Source organism: Taurulus bubalis, assembly GCF_910589615.1.
Source record: "Taurulus bubalis genome assembly, chromosome: 15".
In the NCBI taxonomy this organism is placed as follows: Eukaryota; Metazoa; Chordata; class Actinopteri; order Perciformes; family Cottidae; genus Taurulus; species Taurulus bubalis.
The window spans coordinates 22156367-22174403 of NC_136603.1; the positions used below are offsets into that span (position 1 = coordinate 22156367).

General features: G+C 46.4%; 3 protein-coding genes across 3 annotated transcripts; all 3 read left to right on the plus strand.

Moving 5' to 3' along the window:
* Nucleotides 1–211: 211 nt before the first annotated feature.
* Nucleotides 212–10222, plus strand: slain1a (SLAIN motif family, member 1a; the record flags this gene model as incomplete). The annotated part of the gene is made up of 9 exons (XM_079230587.1): nt 212–642; nt 2475–2605; nt 5454–5570; nt 6799–6894; nt 7013–7162; nt 8025–8378; nt 9001–9189; nt 9376–9700; nt 10147–10222. The coding sequence occupies 9 exons, from the start codon at nt 212–214 to the stop codon at nt 10220–10222; spliced, it is 1869 nt and encodes a 622-aa protein (XP_079086713.1).
* A 1472-nt stretch (nt 10223–11694) lies between these two features.
* On the plus strand, nt 11695–13250 carry LOC306747876 (uncharacterized protein; the record flags this gene model as incomplete). Its single annotated transcript, XM_079230976.1, has 3 exons — nt 11695–11715; nt 11852–12015; nt 13016–13250. 3 exons carry the CDS (start codon nt 11695–11697, stop codon nt 13248–13250), a joined length of 420 nt encoding a protein of 139 aa, XP_079087102.1.
* Nucleotides 13251–14964: 1714 nt separating this feature from the next.
* kbtbd7 (kelch repeat and BTB (POZ) domain containing 7) lies at nt 14965–16942 on the plus strand (the record flags this gene model as incomplete). The annotated part of the gene is made up of 1 exon (XM_079230564.1): nt 14965–16942. The coding sequence occupies one exon, from the start codon at nt 14965–14967 to the stop codon at nt 16834–16836; it is 1872 nt and encodes a 623-aa protein (XP_079086690.1). The 3' UTR covers nt 16837–16942.
* Between the last annotated feature and the right edge of the window lie 1095 nt (nt 16943–18037).

An 18037-nucleotide genomic window follows, 5' to 3' on the forward strand; every position in this document is an offset into this window, starting at 1 on the left:
GTGTGTGTGTGTGTGTGTGTGTGTGTGTGTGTGTGTGTGTGTGTGTGTGTGTGTGTGTGTGTGTGTGTGTGTGTGTGTGTGTGTGTGAGAGAGAGTGTAGTAGTAGCTTCAAACGGGGGGAATCTGGACACCCTCTCTGAATTGAACAGGACCCTCTGCAGGCAGGCCGTGCTTTCTCTCTGCCCCTTCTTCTCAATGTGCTCGTTACCAAATGGAAGCAGAGGTGTTGAACCCGCAGATGATGGCAGACGTCAACGGCAACAACAAAACCACCAACGCGGAGCTGGAGGTGCTGAAGCTGCAGGAATTGGTCCGAAAACTGGAGCGGCAAAACGAACAATTGAGGACCAGAGCGAACGCTGTAAACAACAGCTCCGGCGGCCCTCCGCATCTCCAGCCGCCGCTGTCGTGTCTGCTCGGCGGCACGGCGTGTCCGGGTGACTACGTCCCCGGCAAATATGGCCTTCCGAGTCCGACACAGTCGCTTCCGAGTCCGGCGGAGGAGCCGTTCGCGTATTTCCAGCCGAGCTCGGCGTCTCCTGTCGCCGCCTGCGCGGCCGGGGAGGACCCGGCCACCGTGCTGGATGAGCTGGAGGTGTTGGACCTCGACGCCGCGCTGCCGGTCGCAGAGCCCGATTGCTGGTATCTATTTATATATATGTATATATACAGTATATATATATGTGTGTGTGCATTTATAATTTAGCACTGTTGTTTATCATGCTTCATAGGCCACAACATTGTCAAATAGCCACATATTTCTTTATTTTTTACATCATATGTAATGCTACCCTCTCATCGATTACGTTATTGATTCCTCTCTTGGAAGAACAGACTTGCAGACTCCAGCACACAGAGTGACTTATTTTAGTTTTAACAGGAGGTAAATAAATAAATAAAAAATAGGAACAAAAACAGATTTGGACACAAGCAAGTGGGCATCCCAGAATGCACCGTGCGTGCAGCGTAGGAGTCTTGAAGAGCTCCGGGATGAAAGCAGAAACAAAGCTCCGCGCCGGCCGTGACCACACAGCCCGGCTTTGTGCGCTCTGCCCGCGGGCTGAGAGGCGGCTCTCACGCGGACCGCAGAGCCGGAGAGACGGCTCAGCGTGTCCGACGTGGTGATGTGGAAGATGGAGCACACACTCATCCCATAACGGGACTAATTGACCCGCGAGTCCGTGCAACACCGTGGCCTAGTTGTGGAGTGAAGAGTTGTGCTCGGTTTGTGATGACACATCTTCTCCAAAACCAAAATATTACCACAATATAGGTCATTTAATATCTCGATAACAATATATATATCACAATATGTTATAGTATATTTTACTATAATCAGACTGTATATTACGGATATGGATATTTCTGGTAAATAAATAATAATAATAATAATAATAATAAGTAAATAAATTGTCAATTTTTTATACAACTGAAGTACTGAATAGTTTCTTATGTAATATTATGTAATTATCAGAAATCATATAGATATATATTCATCGTTATTTAATAAATACATGTTTTTTTTAATAACTAATAAAGTACTGACAAGTTTTCATTAAATTAAGAACTTTAGAGCAAAATTAAAAGAACAGTTGTGAAATTAGAGAGAAAATACCCATACATATTTCTAGCTATACAGTGACTTTACATGCATGCACACAAATACAGATTCATTATCATAAATTCAGACTGTTTGGATTAGTTAGTACGTGATAGTTGTAATCAGCTGGGATGATGTGATTGTGAATCACGATATCTCGATGATGTTGTCATGTTGAATCATCGCCCAGCCCAGGAATCTATCATTCACAGTATCACAGTCACACATGCCTACATATTTAGTTTATGGATTCGTTTTATAGTCTTGTCATTATAAGCCAAATTCAGAATCAGACAGCTTGTTTTTATACGTCTCTGACAGCATCCAGGGGACCCAGTTTGTCTGTGTGGGTTTATCAGCTCACTGTCATTCATGACAAGGAGGTTTTGTCATTTTTGGTTTTGAAAAAGAATGACTCAAATGATGAATCTATTATCCAAATCCTGTGTTGATGTTCTGATCTGTTTATTGACTGATTGTCTGATTGTCCACCACCCTGCACCGCACATCCTCACATCCTCCATACATCACTGCGCCCAATGAGAACTTTTAGTGCCCACTGTTGCTTTCACAGTTTATGTTGCCGCCAGTAAAATGGCAATTGTTTTTTGTGGAAATGTTGATCTTTACTGTGGGCTGGTCGTCGGATTTTATGAAAATCGCTCCCTTTACGCAGCCACAGGTTTTACCTTTGCAAAGTCATGCCTTCGCCTGAGAAATGTCGGCGCTGTAAAACGCGTCCCTACAGATCTCCAGGCTGTACAATAAAGCAGCCTCTAGTTTATTCACCCTGCGCTTTCTCCAGACAGTAACAATATGAGCTTCGCTGTAAAGATGTCAAGACTGAATTGTGGGTTTTGCTGTGTCGTTGCAGGCTGTATGTGAGTCTCAAAGCCAAGGGCGACCGTGTCCTCAGCCCTCTCCTGTGGTGCAGGCAGGTACTGGACCACCCGGGGCCCGAGGTGGCGCTGGCCAAGATGACCCTCTGCCGCAGGCTGGACCAAGGTACTTTACCACTCAGATTAACGGCCTTCCACTGCGGCCACATCTGGACATCTGCCCCTCCGGCTGCTGACGTGCAATCATAAGCTCTGACACGCTTCGCCCCCACAAAGCGTCTCTCCGTGCGTCAGGATTTCAGCGGCCGAGCCGTGGGAGCGTTTCCCCGCACACCGCTCGATCGCTCCGAACCGTTTAACTCTCTCTCTCTTTAAGTTTATGGGTTTTTAAGTACCTCAGCTGACTTCCCACAGAGTGATTATTTTCTGTGGTAGCTGGAAGGTCTGCCATTTACATATTGCAGTATGCCAGAGAACAATTAAGATCACTTTAAGGGATTTGCCACTCTGCTGATATGTCTATAAAAAAAGAAAACAATTCCATTTAGAGGAGGTCCTGCTGTGCTGCTGGATGGCATTACACTGTGTCAGGTGGAACACAGAGCAGAGGGATTATGAAGCTGCAGTATCACCATTACACTGCACCACCAACAAGTGGTTTTACACACACGTATTTTACATCTCCGACTGTTGAAACATTTAAAAAGACACAAAAACAACACATATTTCATTCAAATTCATTCAAATGTGCTTATTCTCTTTCTTGCCGAGAGTTGGATGAGAAGATTGATGGCACTCTCGTGTCTGTAGTTCGCAATGTAGCTGGAGCCAGCCGCTCGTTAGCTTAGCTTAGCACAAAGACTGGAAACAGAGGGAAACGGCTAGCCTGGCAGATTCCAGGATGTCACTGCTCCCCAGCCAATAAGCAGCCTGCATAACTGCCCCATGAGCCACACATGTTCATGTGTTACACGTCGGTTGTTGTGGACAGAGCCAAGCTGTTTTGTGAATCTATGCTAAGCTAAGCTAACAGCTGCTAGCTGACGCTGTAGCTTGGTATTCCATCTACGGGTATGGAAGTGGTTATCTACCTTCTCATCAAACTCTCAGCAGGAAAGCAAATAATAGCAATTTCCCAAAACATTGAACTATTCCTTTTAAATTTAAATTTGGCACTTTCCCCCAAAACAGTTTGCCCATTCTGTCTGGCAACACCTGACACCCAACTAAAAGATCCTCACAGCACACGGGACGCTGCATGCTCAGCAGGGTTAACTACAAATATTACGCAACCTCTCTTTAGGAAATGGCTCCCACAAAGTATATTTTCATGCACTCTGACAAGAGTCCTGGCTTTGAGTGTTGCTCATATTTAGGATACCGTCGCCGTCTTTGAAATCTGTGATTTCCGTATCAACCGATGAAGACGGTGAGGAATTGTTTAGCCGGATTAAGCTTCTCCATCAGTTAATGAGTTAAGATACTGCATCATGGCGTTTTCCTTTCATTGCATCATGCAGACCATTGTTGCATCATGTTATCCTCCTGTTTTGTAGTTTTTCTGGCTAAAGGCGACATCGCTCCAGCTGAGTGGCCGACCCGGATGTCACCACATGGTGTTCATGTGCACGGACCGCACAACCATACTTCAGAATCACTTCCAGCGTGCTACTGAATGACATTTGCTGTTTGACACACTTTTTTTGCGATTTGAGGCTTTACAGTTTCTACATATACGAGGGGGGGGAGATATGGTTGCCGTGGAAACCATGCTTACATTAACTGTGTTTTTTGAGGCTCGGCGCGCGCAGCTCAAACAGCCTGCACAAGAGACTCGTGTGCTACTGCGTGCATGAATATATGCTGTGTGAACTTGCCCGAGTGAGTGTGTGTGTGTGTGTGTGTGTGTGTGTGTGTGTGTGTGTGTGCTTTGATTTTTAATATTTAAAGGGTTTTCTCAGATCCGTCACCCTCACGTGTCCAGACTGTGATTCAATAGGTTTGTTTGTGTCTGTTTGGATGTTCATTAGTGTGTGTGTGTGTGTGTGTGTGTGTGTGTGTGTGTGTGTGTGTGTGTGTGTGTGGTTCACGGCCCTCTTCTTTCTCTCGGAGCTGCATTCAGTGAAGGTTGGCCGTCCTCCTCTGGGTCATGAATGCACCCTTGTCTCTGAGCCCCAGTAGCTGTTGTTCTGTGTAACCTGCTGTGAATGCGAGTTTCCTCCATTAGCAGTCGAGCCTAATTGTGTCAGGAATGCCAAAGCGCTCTGCTCCGTCAGGTGTGTGCCTCTCCGACTACCAATCAGTGGGGGTGAACTCTGTGTTGACCGGTGGGACCCACATCGCCTAAGGTCGGTCGTGTCATTCTGAGCCAAATGCTGGCCGGCATTGATCAGTGTCAGAGACGAGTACCACTTTCTAATGAGGCATTACGAGTTGTAACTAATTGTCCTTTATGAAAGCTTAATAGATAGTTATGAAGCCTTTCGTAAGGACGATATTTGAGCCTGTCGAGCTTTCCATACGAGTAGTTTATTACTGATCGCTACACCTAATTAATTATGTTTTAATCGTCATGACAGCCGTTAGTTACAGCTTATAAACCTCAATGAAGTGAATGTGAGGACAGCGTGGACCATGAAATGAATAAAGCGGGAGACATCTGAAGCAGTATTAATGTAACCTCCACACCCTCAAAGTAGATCTAATTCTGATTTTGGGAATGCGACGTAGCCTACATGCACAATCCCTGCTTATCCTAAGATCCCTCCAAAAAAAAAAAGATCTGCAGTTTAGCCCAATAAGCCGCAGTGGTAAGCTAAGCCTCGTCTTACCGTATCAGCCTGGGCTGTCCGAGCCGTGACCCGATCTGAAACACCAATACTGATCTGTAAAAAGCAGATTAACATCAATGGCCGGAATCAATATACACTGCGTGTGTGTGTGAGGTTTGTATGTGCGTGCTCCGAGGTAAAGCAATCAGTCTAACGTGTCCTCCTCTGCAATCTTGTGTCCAGCTAAGCGGTGGCGAGGACTCTCCTCGATCCGTCCATACAGCTGCATAGAGGGACTGTCCACCCTCAGCTGCCCCGTGCTGCCTTACAGCAAGCCTGCTGCACCGCCCGAGGCCCCAGGTAACACACACAGGAGCCACTCACACACGCAGTGAACTGATCGGCCGATTGATTTATGAACTGTCAGTTTCATGTTTCATCATTTAGGCCGGTAGTTCAGTACTAAACGGTTCTCATCATCTTATTCGCAGCCAAAGAAGTTCAGCTCTACACACGGCCATGACGGCCTGCTAGTTGGTCCACCTCTTTGGCCCAGACTGAAATATCTAAAAGACTGATTACCTTTGTTACGGTGACATTTTGTACCGTATCAGGAGGAATCCTGATGAATGAGGTGATCTTTGCCCCTGGCGCCATGATTTACTTGAGTTGGATTGGACCACAAATCATGGTCCCCGGATGGTGTGTCTTAATAACTTTGGTGTATCTGCTGATTTTACCTTAATGCTGCCATTAGACGTGCAGGATTGTTTTTTAAGTTAAGCGTATTTGATGGATTGGCACATGCAAGCGTTAGCGTGCAAACATGCCAAACTAAGATGGTGAGAATGAAACACATTACTTGTTGGATATGAGCACGTTAGCATTTAGCTCAAAGCACCGCTGTGCAGACACAGCCTTAGTACGGCTGTTGACCTCCACACATTCACACATTCACACCTGGAAATTGCCCCGTATAACCAGAATCTCATCTGTTTGGACTCTGAACAGTTCTGCCTTTTCATTTTCCCCAACAAGTTTTATCCTGCCAGTGTGGGGACTCAAGCCCACGTTTCTTCTGTCCTTGTTTTTAACATCTAACAGCCAAAAAAAAGAGAGGATATAACCAAATCGTAGGATGTGCAAATGAGAGCTAATTAGTTTACAATTTGGCTTGACATTTAAAGTAAATCAAATTTACATACAGAACTACCAACTCTCACTTTTAACCTTATTGCTCCTTTTCAAATCCAAAGTAATAAGAACGCGGAGCCAAAAGTGCATGTCGCTTCTGAAAGACTTTTGGAGCTCGCTGCGTGAACATAACCCAGATTCCTAAACAGCCTGTTACTTGCAGTTTACAATCAGATTACAGCAGATTCCCGGGGAGGAGATTATCAGGTCATTCCCTCGGACAGATGGAGACAAGCGAGCCCAAACTCCACCAGAAAAAAAAAGCATGAAAAACCTCCTGCCTGTTGATCCATATTTTATATTAACACACATGTCAGTGAGTTGAGCTGTGATTTGCATGTTAACGATTACATCTTCTCCCTCTTCTTCCCCTGTGTTGGTCTCTACCTCCCAGCTCCGTTGCCATCATGCGCTCAGTCTTTCCTCCAGCCTCTCAGGGCCGGCCTCAGCGACAGAGCTCCCACCTTCCTGTCCAACTCCGCTCTCCACAGTAAGACCTCACTGACGTGTCAACACTCAGTTGTACCACGTGCCACCAAGCGAAGTCTCCTGGTGGTAGAGACGTGACTCTCGTGTGTGTGTGTGTGTGTGTGTTTGTGTTTTATTAGACGTGGGTCGCCGACACGCGGCAATCAGCCCCCAGTCTTCCCTGGACAGTGAGGTGGGTGTGTCCGAGCTGGAGGACGACTCCATCTCCATGAGCTACAAACTGCAGGACATGACGGACGTGGAGGTCATGGCACGGCTTCAGGAGGAGAGTGAGTCCAGTATTGAAATGGGTTGCGGGTCAAACTGCAGTTATGGAAACCTAAATATACCCTTCGTGAAAAACAACCAGATTTTTTAAAGTTTGAATGTTGCTTTGATATTTAGCATATCAAAGTTGAGTGCCAGGCCTTCTTTATAGCTGACAAGCTGGCATTCCTAATATGAAGCTACTTCATTACAGTGATTGTGGTTTAGAACTTCAGAATCCACACATCACTGATGCCAATGTCATTACAATATCACAACTACGCCACTACTACACTGCTACAGAACACACACAGCGCACCAGATACGGCTCTGGATCATATTTGTCCAGAAGGGGGTCTATTCAGGGCCACAATCTGACGTGAAGACAGGCTCACCTGCTGCCAACTGTTGGGTGTCTGGCTGGCTGGGGGATGTAAGGTGTTAAATCCTCTCTCACACTCACTGTTCATATTTGTGAATATGTTTTGCAGTTGGAATCTTGAGAATTTCTGGGGATTAGTACGCTTTTAAAATGCACTTTAGTGACAAATAAATGTCTCATGGTTTTGGAGACTCCCTAAGATTTTTTTAATTGAGGCTTTCCGGGAATCTCAAGTGTCACGGTGAACTGTCCCTTTAAGTCCTGTGTGAGAGACAGAAATAGGTCACCGTGTGACATGTATGGCTAAGATACATTGTTTGACCTGGGAGCAGTTGAACTTAAATTAACAGTAATATCTTTTTGTGTGTTATAAATTGTGCAGGAGATTTCAGAATGAACGTATCGGTTTAACCTGATGAATAACGGACGAGGGACGCCTTGCAGAATGAAACGCATCATATCCTAAAAGAGGTTCATGTTCATGTCGGTCTGTTACCCCGTAGGTCTCCGACAGGACTACGCCTCTACCTCGCACACCACCACCACCGCCAGCGCCACGGCCAGCCGTCGCAGATCCAGCTTCTCCTTGCACTCCCTCCGGCGCAGCGAGATGGACCTGGAGGAGGAGGACGAGGAGGAGGACGAGGGTTACGACCAGCTCCCGCCTCCCCAGCCTCGACTGTTCGGCGCGGGCTCTATGCAGCGGGGCGGCCTGCCCCACTCCCACACCTTCTCCAGCATCAGAGACTGCAGACGCAGCTCAATCGCACCTCAGTTCTCACTCAGCGGACTCTCCCAGTACTCTGGAGCCCTCAGCATGGCCACGGAAACACACACAGCATACAGGAATAGCACAGGTGAGTGTTTCACCAATACCACGAAGATGAACCTTTTTTTTTTTTCAGTGAAATTAATATAAATGTCCTAAATATGAACTGACAGAATTAGCCGCATTCAAGTTGTGCCGAATTAGTGACCGGAATATTTCCAAGAAAGATGCAAAGAAGTGCTCTCACGTGATTTAAAAAGCATCCTCTGTTAGGGGCAGTGTGTCGGTGTCCTCTGTGTTATCAATCACATGACAGATTTCATTTCTAGGAGAATGCATGCATGCATTTTTGGGGGTTTCATTACGTCAGAAGGAATAAAAGGCATACTTTGATTTGTTGCAGAGTGTAAGATGAAAATATTGATAGCAATTATGTCTGTAAAGCAAATAAAGACTACAGCGGGTTAGTTTAGATTAGCATCGTGACGAGAGGGGAAACAGATCTGTCTTCTGTCCAAAGCTAACAGAATCCAGCTACCAGATCTCTCAGATTAAATACTCTTTTTTTTTACTGTACAAATAAACGGGAGGTTATATGCAGGATTATTCTTTTGGACAGAAGCAGTGACTTATCAAACTATTACAACTATTCCTCTAATGTTGAGTGAAAGGTTCCCACGCTTCCCACAATGTCTCATCTGGTTGCATAGACAAGCTACGGAGAAGCATGCCCAACCTGCTCCGAGCTCCCAGCATGCCCAGTGTTCCCAGCCTTCCATGCCTGGCTTCCCCTGTCAACCCACCCTCCTACAGCCCCTCCTCCTTGCCAACGATATCCTCCCTGCGGAGCAGCCAGAGCTTTGACTCCTCCAGTGGGCTTGCACGACTCCAGTCCTCCAGTAAGACTCTTTTGCTTCAAGCTCATGAATAGAAATGATCTGCTCGCGGCTCATTTCTATTCATGAGCGTATGTTGAGCGCCGTTTTCTGAAGGCAAATCGCAAAGTTCCAAATCGCAGTGACTGCAACCCCGTCGCCCGGCGTCAGACTCCCTGTCGTCTAACTTGCTCTCCTGCTGTGCCTCAGTTCCCTCCCCAGGCCAGCTCACCCAGCGGGTCCAGAGCGTGGGCAACTTCCCCACCACCTCCCGACACCCGCTGAAGGCCACGGCCTACGTGAGCCCCACGGTGCAGCAGGGCCCGTCCCTGTCCACCTCCACCAGTCTCCACTCCATCCCCGGCAGCGCGGCGCTGCTGCAGCCGCTCAAACCGAGCTGCAGTTTGGTGCCGCTGCCCCTGAAAGCCGGCGGCAACCAGCCGGCCATCACTCGCAGCTCCCTCCCTCGCCCGGCCTCCTTTGTGGGAACGAGCGGACTTCCACGCGCGAGCAAGCTCGCCCAGCCCACTCGCAGGTTTGAATTCAATTCAATCCAGTTCATTTTGTATAGCCCAAAATCACAAATTTTCCTCTGAGGGCTTTGCAATCTGTACACATCCGACATCACTGTTGTGTAGATGTGTAGATGACACATCTCCATCCAGATGGTAAAGCCTGGACGCATGCTGCGTTTTCATATACACGTATATATAGCTTTTCTTGGTCTTACACTATATTAAATGTAATGTTATCCGTATTTATACGATATTGCGATAGGCTTTTTTAATACTGTTTACTACGTTTTACAGACCAAACGGTCAATATGTAAAGAGTTGGGACACAGCGCAGGTGTTTAAACATCATACGGATTGTCCTGAGGGAGGTGCTATAGTTGAAGGTTGAACTTTAACATTCAGTTAGTCACGATGCTTGAGGATGACGAAGCAGCTTTTCATCCTTTTCATTTCTCCCCGTCCGCAGTATGCTGACTCCTCCAAAGAGCCTCGCTGCCCTGACGGCCCTAAAGGAAGGCAGCTGGAAAGACGGCTGCTACTGAACCCAAATGAAACGGAAGCTGAGGAGGGATCACGGGGGGCCCAGGAGGGGCCCAGGAGGGGCCCGGTCTTGGGCTGTGACCCGAGAGAGAGAGAGAGAGAGAGAGAGAGAGTGACTGTTAGCATTTGGGAAAAGGCAGCGCTCTTCACTGAAGGACGGAACAGAACGGGTCCAGCAGGCTGGACCGTCACATTACTACCTGCTGAAACACAGACTGACACACGATGGAGCAACCTGGCAATATTCTGAGAATCAGTTGGTCAGTGTGAACTGGATCTTCTTTGATATGTTTTTTTTTTATTTTCATTATTTGTCATCGTGGATAGTTACAGTAAAGCTTAGGGGAAAGACAGCCCACGCGTTTTTACATGCTTTTAATGATTTCATTCCACTAATTTAGCAACTATTGATTTTCATCACACCGTGGTGTCGGATATGAAGTTGAACCTGGGATTTTGTTACATCCTGTGCCTGTTAAAAAGTAGTTTATTTCATATTATATTTATTGGCTGGACCTCGCAGCACTTTTGATCAGAACTATGATTGACACTTCAGAGTGTTTCCTAAGTGAAGTATGACATTGGTTAAAGTAAGTGTGCACACATTATCTTTTCCTTTCCTTATTGTTTACATAAGAGCTGAGATTTTGAACGCTCGGTGAAGAACATAATCGCTGCAATGATATTGCACAAAGGGCCCTGACGCTTTTTATGGATGACAAGACTTTAAAGAAGTACACATTTTTAAAGTGAATAAAAGACTTTCAAAAAAAACAATTCCAAGTCTGTCTTGCATAAAGTTAGTTCACTTGGTGGTTTATTAAAGTATGAGAGGAAATTAATTCCTCAAAGGGATTAGCTCCAGTGATCAACTGTAGATGGCATTGTTACTCTACTGTACACAGCGAAAGGCTATTTGACATTTTTGAGTGTGTGTTTGCTTTAAAAAAAATGTATATAAAAAACAACAACAATGGTTTAAAAGAGTATCGCTGTAAATCTTGCAGAGATTACCTAAACTTTCACTGAACTGAAAATACATAAATCCAGATGCAAATTCTTTAGAAGCCAAAGCCCATCAGATGATTGTCTCAGGCTGTAGAACAATGAAGGCTGTAAAACACTTTGAGCAAACAAGTCCAGTTACTGATGAGCTCCACTGAGTTCTGTCCAACATAACCGGGACCCAGAGAACAGGTGTAGGTGTTTGACCTGGCTCCACGCGGGACCTGGAGCTAACGGGACTAATGTTTAACAGAGTGCATGTTGATGAGGAATCTCCCCAGTAACACTCGCTCATGTTTGGCATGCGGTCGGGTGAGCGCCTGACATTTGGAATTTGGGACGGTAAATGTATTGTTTATCATCAAGCCACCGGCGATATTTGTGCAGAGAGACTTCACTTTGTTGAATTAGGTTTATGAAGACAGTTACTCAGAGTGTGACTCGCACTGCTGACCTTGTGGAGTTTGAGATGCCCAACAAAGCCCAAGAGGTACGTGTCCTCCGCTGTCACTCTCATACCTTCAATCACATCATCACCAACACCTCGATTGAAGTCAAAGTATCCTTTTTGAAAGCCATTATCTTTGGGAGATTTTGCATTGTTGTCACTTTATTTTTCCCGCCAGGATGCCGTCATCAACCTGAAGACCCTGCAGGAGATGTCCAGGCAGCTCGGCTTTGAGTGGACGGTTCTGGCGTACGAGCTTGGCTTCAACAGGACAGAGGTCGGGCGGTTCCACACCAAATCTACGGAGAGGAGCGTCCAGGCTAGGACCATGTTGGAAAGCTGGTACTGTGTGTGTGTGTGTGTGTGTGTGTGTGTGTGTGTGTGTGTGTGTGTGTGACTTGGATGTTGTGGTCATATTTTGTCATTTTAGGGTGTGCATATATTGTATATTAAAGTGTCATTATGCTAATGTAATGCTTCAAGGTACAGAGGTTGTAAAGGCCATTTGTCCAATAAATAAAAAATAAAAACATAAATCAAAGGGCCACTGGCCACTGACGCACATTGGGTTTGTGCTTTAAGAATGCATTTTCCATACAGGATTACGTTTTCCTCATAATTTATTTATCGAAAAAAAAAAAAGCAAACAAACAAAAGAACAAAAGAACTCCTAATGATGCCTCTCCTGCTCTGGTAAAACAAATATTGGCCTAACCAGGTGCACATGAACAACCAAAAGACCAAGTATACCTAGACAACAGCAACAAATAATTAAACTATAAAATAAAATCTATCCTAATATATAAAAAAATCTTGAATAATTAAACAATACTACTATCAAATAATTAGCTCCTATAGAGGTGTTTCTGGAGATTATCAACGTTATGACCAAGAGGGTGTCATGTGCTATGTTTGTTTCAAAACGTCAGGAATGGATCATACAGGTGATCAGGACTTCTCATGTCATATTTTATTATACGTTATAAGATACCCATAGTACTATATCTATCATTGACTGTATTCTACCCTTCCTTGGTCTCAAATGTTTCTCAGATGTAGGGCTGCAACGAAGGATTATTTTCATTAACCATCAATCTGACAATTGTTCGCTCGATTAATGGTTTGGTCGATAGAATGTCAGAAAATACTGAAATCTTTTGTCAGATATTCACTTTAATATGATATAAAAGCAGGCAATCTTCATATTTGAGAGGCTGGAAACGGCGTCTTAAGTCATTTTTGCATGAACGATTAATCGATTATAAAAACTGTAGGCGGTTGTTTTTTTCTGCTGATCGACTGACCGTTGCAGCTTCGCTCAGACGTCCATCTTTCTTCACAGGTACGAGAAGTCATGGGACAAGCCCAATAAGACCAAGCTGCTGCAGGACGGGCTGGAGCGGGCGGGCAGACGGGACCTGGCTGAGAGGCTGCGCTGCCTCCACTGGGGCCACCAGAAGCTGAGCAAGAGGGTCGAGTTGCCCTCGGCCTTCCCCTTCCTCATCACAGTCCACAAGACCATCCACAACCAGGACGGACTGCGCAGGATCAACGACCTCAACCGCAGATTCACTTAAAGCTGGAGGTGCACACATCTGTGGCTGCGCCCATTGTTCTTTATCTCACAAGTGGGCTATACGGCACAGTGTAATCTGAAATAAATGTACTGCAGGTCACTGAAGAAGCTAATGAGATATGGGCCGTGTGTATGTAGCCATGCCACTTTTTGTCTTGCAAGAAAATGAAAGTGTTGCTATTTTTTATATCTTTAATTTCTTTATTCTATTGAAATGCCTTTCATTCTTTTAAACTCCTCAAAATACTTTTTTTTCTTTGAGGAACATTACAAAACTGAGAGCTTTTTAATTTGCAGTGATTAACAAAAAGAGAGAAAAGCCTGTATACGTTCTCAAATCTGAGAAGCTGCAGTAAGGAAATGTTTGACCTTTTTGCATGATCCATGACAAAAAATGATTAATCAATTGTCTAAATAATTGCCGACTGATTTAATCAACTAATCGCTTTAGTAGCAGACACATATACGGTTATGACCGGCTGGGTTAGAAAAGGCCACATTACAGAATCTGAAAAGGCCATGAACATGTATACAAACAGACATAAGGAAACAACACAATAAAGGATAGAAAAGCAAACATACAACTATATGAAAAAATTATATTTAAATACAAACAGAAATGGACAACAAACATACAATATGCAAGTCAACTGTTACTGTAAATAAGGTTGTGATGTGGTTGCTACTTTATATATACTCTTTCTAAACTGCGTCTGCAAACACTGGATAGTATTGTACAGCAATGTTATTAGTTACTCTATATAGAGGAGGTTTATGTGCATCTATCGATATTGAACACTCAGTCAGCTTAATAAACAAACATATAAAAGGAAATGGGTATTTTTTGTATATAGTGTAGCAAGAAATAAGGCGTTAATTAGTGAGTTATTTTATCATCTTTATTAGTAGTAGTAGTAATAGCAGGAGTCTTAATTATTATTATTATTATTATTATTATTATTATTATTATGCATCATAGACTGACCTGCATCAATCATTTAAAATAATTCCCAATCGACCTAGTTAGACAAACCAATCGGAGCGGCGAAGCCTTTCTTAGCAAGGTTGTGTGACGAGCATGGAGCCAGAGCGGAAACATGGGAAAGACGGCTTTCAAAGTAAGAGATTACAAATATATATTTTGGCGTTAAAAAGACTAAATCAATTAGTGGGAAGTGGCAAACGTTGCTTTCTGGTACTAGAATCATTCGCGTATTAATTGAACTGGATATGTACAGAAACAAACACAACTTAGTGCAACAAATACACGAAATGGGGGTTTTATTTTGGCAACTTCTCCCGGAAACCGTAGTTCCAATCGTTGACTTCTATACGGTTCCGTTGGAGCCCGACCATCTCCCCGAAAAACACACATCAGCGTTGACAGGAAAACCCAAAGACAAATGGACCCTCCTGTCACGGCGACCCTGGGTGAATAATATGTGGATTCTGTCATATTTAAACGCGACATTATGACCGGTCGCGGGCCAACAACTGTCGGCTGTTTCAGACACACGGGCGACCGTTTAGATATTAATCTATTTTTCTCCCCTTACGTTTGATTTTCTCGTATAAACGGATGTGCGTCGTTGTCAGCGCACAGACTCTCTCGCGCTGTTGAGCATGTCAACCGCATGGCAGCGGGCTATTTGACCCTTTTTTTGTTTTTTGTGCCGACGTAAAATAAGCAAATTGCCCCCGCCGGAGTTGCAGCAATGGCTTCGGCGCAGGGTTGCTTCGGCGGTCCCGAGGTGTTGGAGGACGTCACTCACGCGCGGGGTTTGATGGACGAGCTGAAGCTGCTGTACGACTGCCGGCTGCTCGGCGACGTCACCATCCGGGTGGAGTGTGACGAGGAGCCGCTGGAGCCCTGCGGGGGGTCGGCCGGAGGTGACGTCGACCAACTGTTCCTGTGCAGCCGCAACGTGCTCGCGGCCGCCAGCCCGTACTTCAAAAGCATGTTCACCGGGGGGCTGAACGAGAGCGCGCAGGAGAGGGTGGTCATCCGCGGCGTGGACTCCGAGTCCATGTCTGTCATCATTGAATACTGCTACACGGGCAGGGTGACCATCACGGAGGGCAACGTCCAGCGGCTGTACGCGGCCGCCAACATGCTGCAGCTGGAGTACATCAGGAAGGCCTGCTCCAGCTTCCTGAAGAGGAGGCTGGACCTCTCCAACTGCGTGGGGATCCTGAAGTTCGCGGACACCTACGACAACCCCGGCCTGAAGGAGAACGCGCAGGCGTTCATCGCCAGGAACTTCGGCCAGGTGTGCCACGGAGGGGAGCTCTGCGAGCTGGACCTGACCCAGCTGAGGGACATGCTGTCCCTGGACACCCTGGACGTGGACTGTGAGAGGAAGGTGTGCTCCGCCGCCCTGCAGTGGATCGAGGCCAACGCGCCGCTGAGGCGGGAGGACGCGCTGCTGGCGCTGAAGTGCGTGCGCTGGAACTTGTTCACGGAGCAGGACAAGTGCTACCTGGAGGGCCTCATGGCCAGGCCCTTGATTGAGAAATACCTCGCCTCTTTCTACAAAGGGTCGGCCGAGGACGTCTGCGGGACGCCCACGGCCCCGGACGCGCCCAAGCACAGGGTGGGCGTGAGCGCCAAGGAGATGATCCTCTTCTTCGGCCTACCCAACGACAACATCATGTGCTGCGACCCGTACTCGGCGGACCTGTATTTCATGGCTCCCCCTTTGGAGAACCTCAGCAGTCAGGATTACAAGCGCTCCACCATGGAGTCCCTGATCGCCTGTGCCGCGCCCGATAACAACTTGTACCTGGCCTCCCACCTCTCCAAGCACTTCTGGCTGTACAACCCCGTGCTCAACAGCTGGCAGGAGCTGGCGGAGAGGCCGCTGGGGAGGATCCACTCCGGGATGGGCTACCTCAACGGCCATGTGTACCTCCTGGGGGGACGCAACCCCGTGACGGACGCCCGCCTGAAGGAGGTGGAGTGCTACAGCGTCCAGAGGGACCAGTGGACGTTTGTGGCCCCTCTCCCTCACTCTTTGGGCAAAATGCAGGTGGTGGCCCTCAACGACCACCTGTACGTGGTGAACAAGCGGAGGATGCTCTGCTACGACGCCAAGAGGAACCGCTGGCGCCACTGCGGGTCGCTGAGGAGGGACAAGCTCCACAAGGCCTGCGTGTACCAGGACCAGATCGTGTGCGTGTGCGACATCCCGGTGGTGAAGGCCTACAGCCCCGCGCGGGGCGAGTGGAAGAGGCTGGGCGACATACCCATCGACAGCCGCGCCCTGAACTACCAGGTGATCCAGCACAGCGGCAAGCTGCTCCTCCTCACGCAGACTCTGCTGCAGCACAACAAGAACAGGGTGCTCATCCACGAGTACGACCCCGCCCGGGACGGCTGGAAGAACATCATGGCGGTGTACGTGTCCACCCTGGGGCCCGTGTGCGTATCGACACGCGTGTACCCGGCGTGCCTGGGCTCCGCGCACAGCTTCTCCACGGAGGAGGATGACGACAGCGGCTCCAGCGCCGACTGGGACTTTGACGAGTTGACGGACGCCGACTCCGACTCCGGCAGCTCCAGCTCTTTCTCGGACGAGAACTGGTAGTCGCTGCGTCAAAGAAAAGTTTAATCTTATTTATGATTTTTACGGATTGAACAGGGTTCTGTCGAGAGCAGAGGTCACGGTCGCCAGCTCTTTACAGCAGACGCACGGATCCATCAGAGATCTCGACTTCGCATTGAAGTTATTTTCTCGTCTCCGGTCCGGCTAATGAGCATTTACTGAGAGAGGAAACCGAGCGGAGTCGGTTTCAGAAAGGTCTGCAATGTGCTGTGTGAAGATGCATGTTTGTGACTGAAATATAGATTTTATTTAGCGTGAATAAACGAGAACACTCTGCTTGTTTACATTTTTTTGGGGACATCCGGCAGCTCAGGTGCTTCACGTTTATGACTTTTAATGCAGCAGGGTCATTTACAGGGCTTTAACACTTCCTGTCCTTTTTTTATATTGTTGATGCACATGAAGACAAGGACACACCCGGTATTGTGGAAACTACTGAAGCCAATGTATTGTACGCTCACTCAGGTTTAGGCTTCAGCAAAAGCCCATAAATGCCACGTTAACTTTTTTTTTTATGTAGTGAAGTGGTGGTTTGAGTGAGAGAAAGTTCTACATTTTATAAAATTTGATTTCAAACTATTTTATGAATCATGTGAATGCGTTTTCTTATCGCTGATGTTTTACTGAATGTTTCTTTTACTTTTTTCCAGGTGATCCACAAAGTGTTATTTGAGTGTTGTTTTGGTCCTGATCAGCTGTTTGAGTCGGAGGACATTTCGTCTGCATGTAGAACTGTTGCAAAGCCATCGTCCTCCAGCCAGCCCACACACTCAGTTACCAGTTCATTAGAAGTGTTTCTAATGCGTCTGCTCTCATGGAGAGAAGACGGTAGACTGAATGTTAGAATCACCTCTCGGTTTAATGCAGTATTGTAAAGTACGGCCTCCAACCTGACCATCCAGTTGAATCAAAACGTGTTGTATGAGGCCGGGTTACTTTCTGCCACCTGTTCCTAATAAACTGGTAAATGAGTGCAGTTTTCAATGTAATCCCTTTTTATGCTGGATAATTGAAGTGTTCCATTTTTAGTTTTTTTGTGTGTGTGTGTGTGTGTGTTTTAATAGTAAGGATGTTCTGGATTGGAAAACCGTTTTGGTTTATGTGTCAAATAAACACGATGCAGAAGTGAGTTTGTGTCTTTTTCTTGTTACTTCTCCAAAACTATATACACAATACATTATTT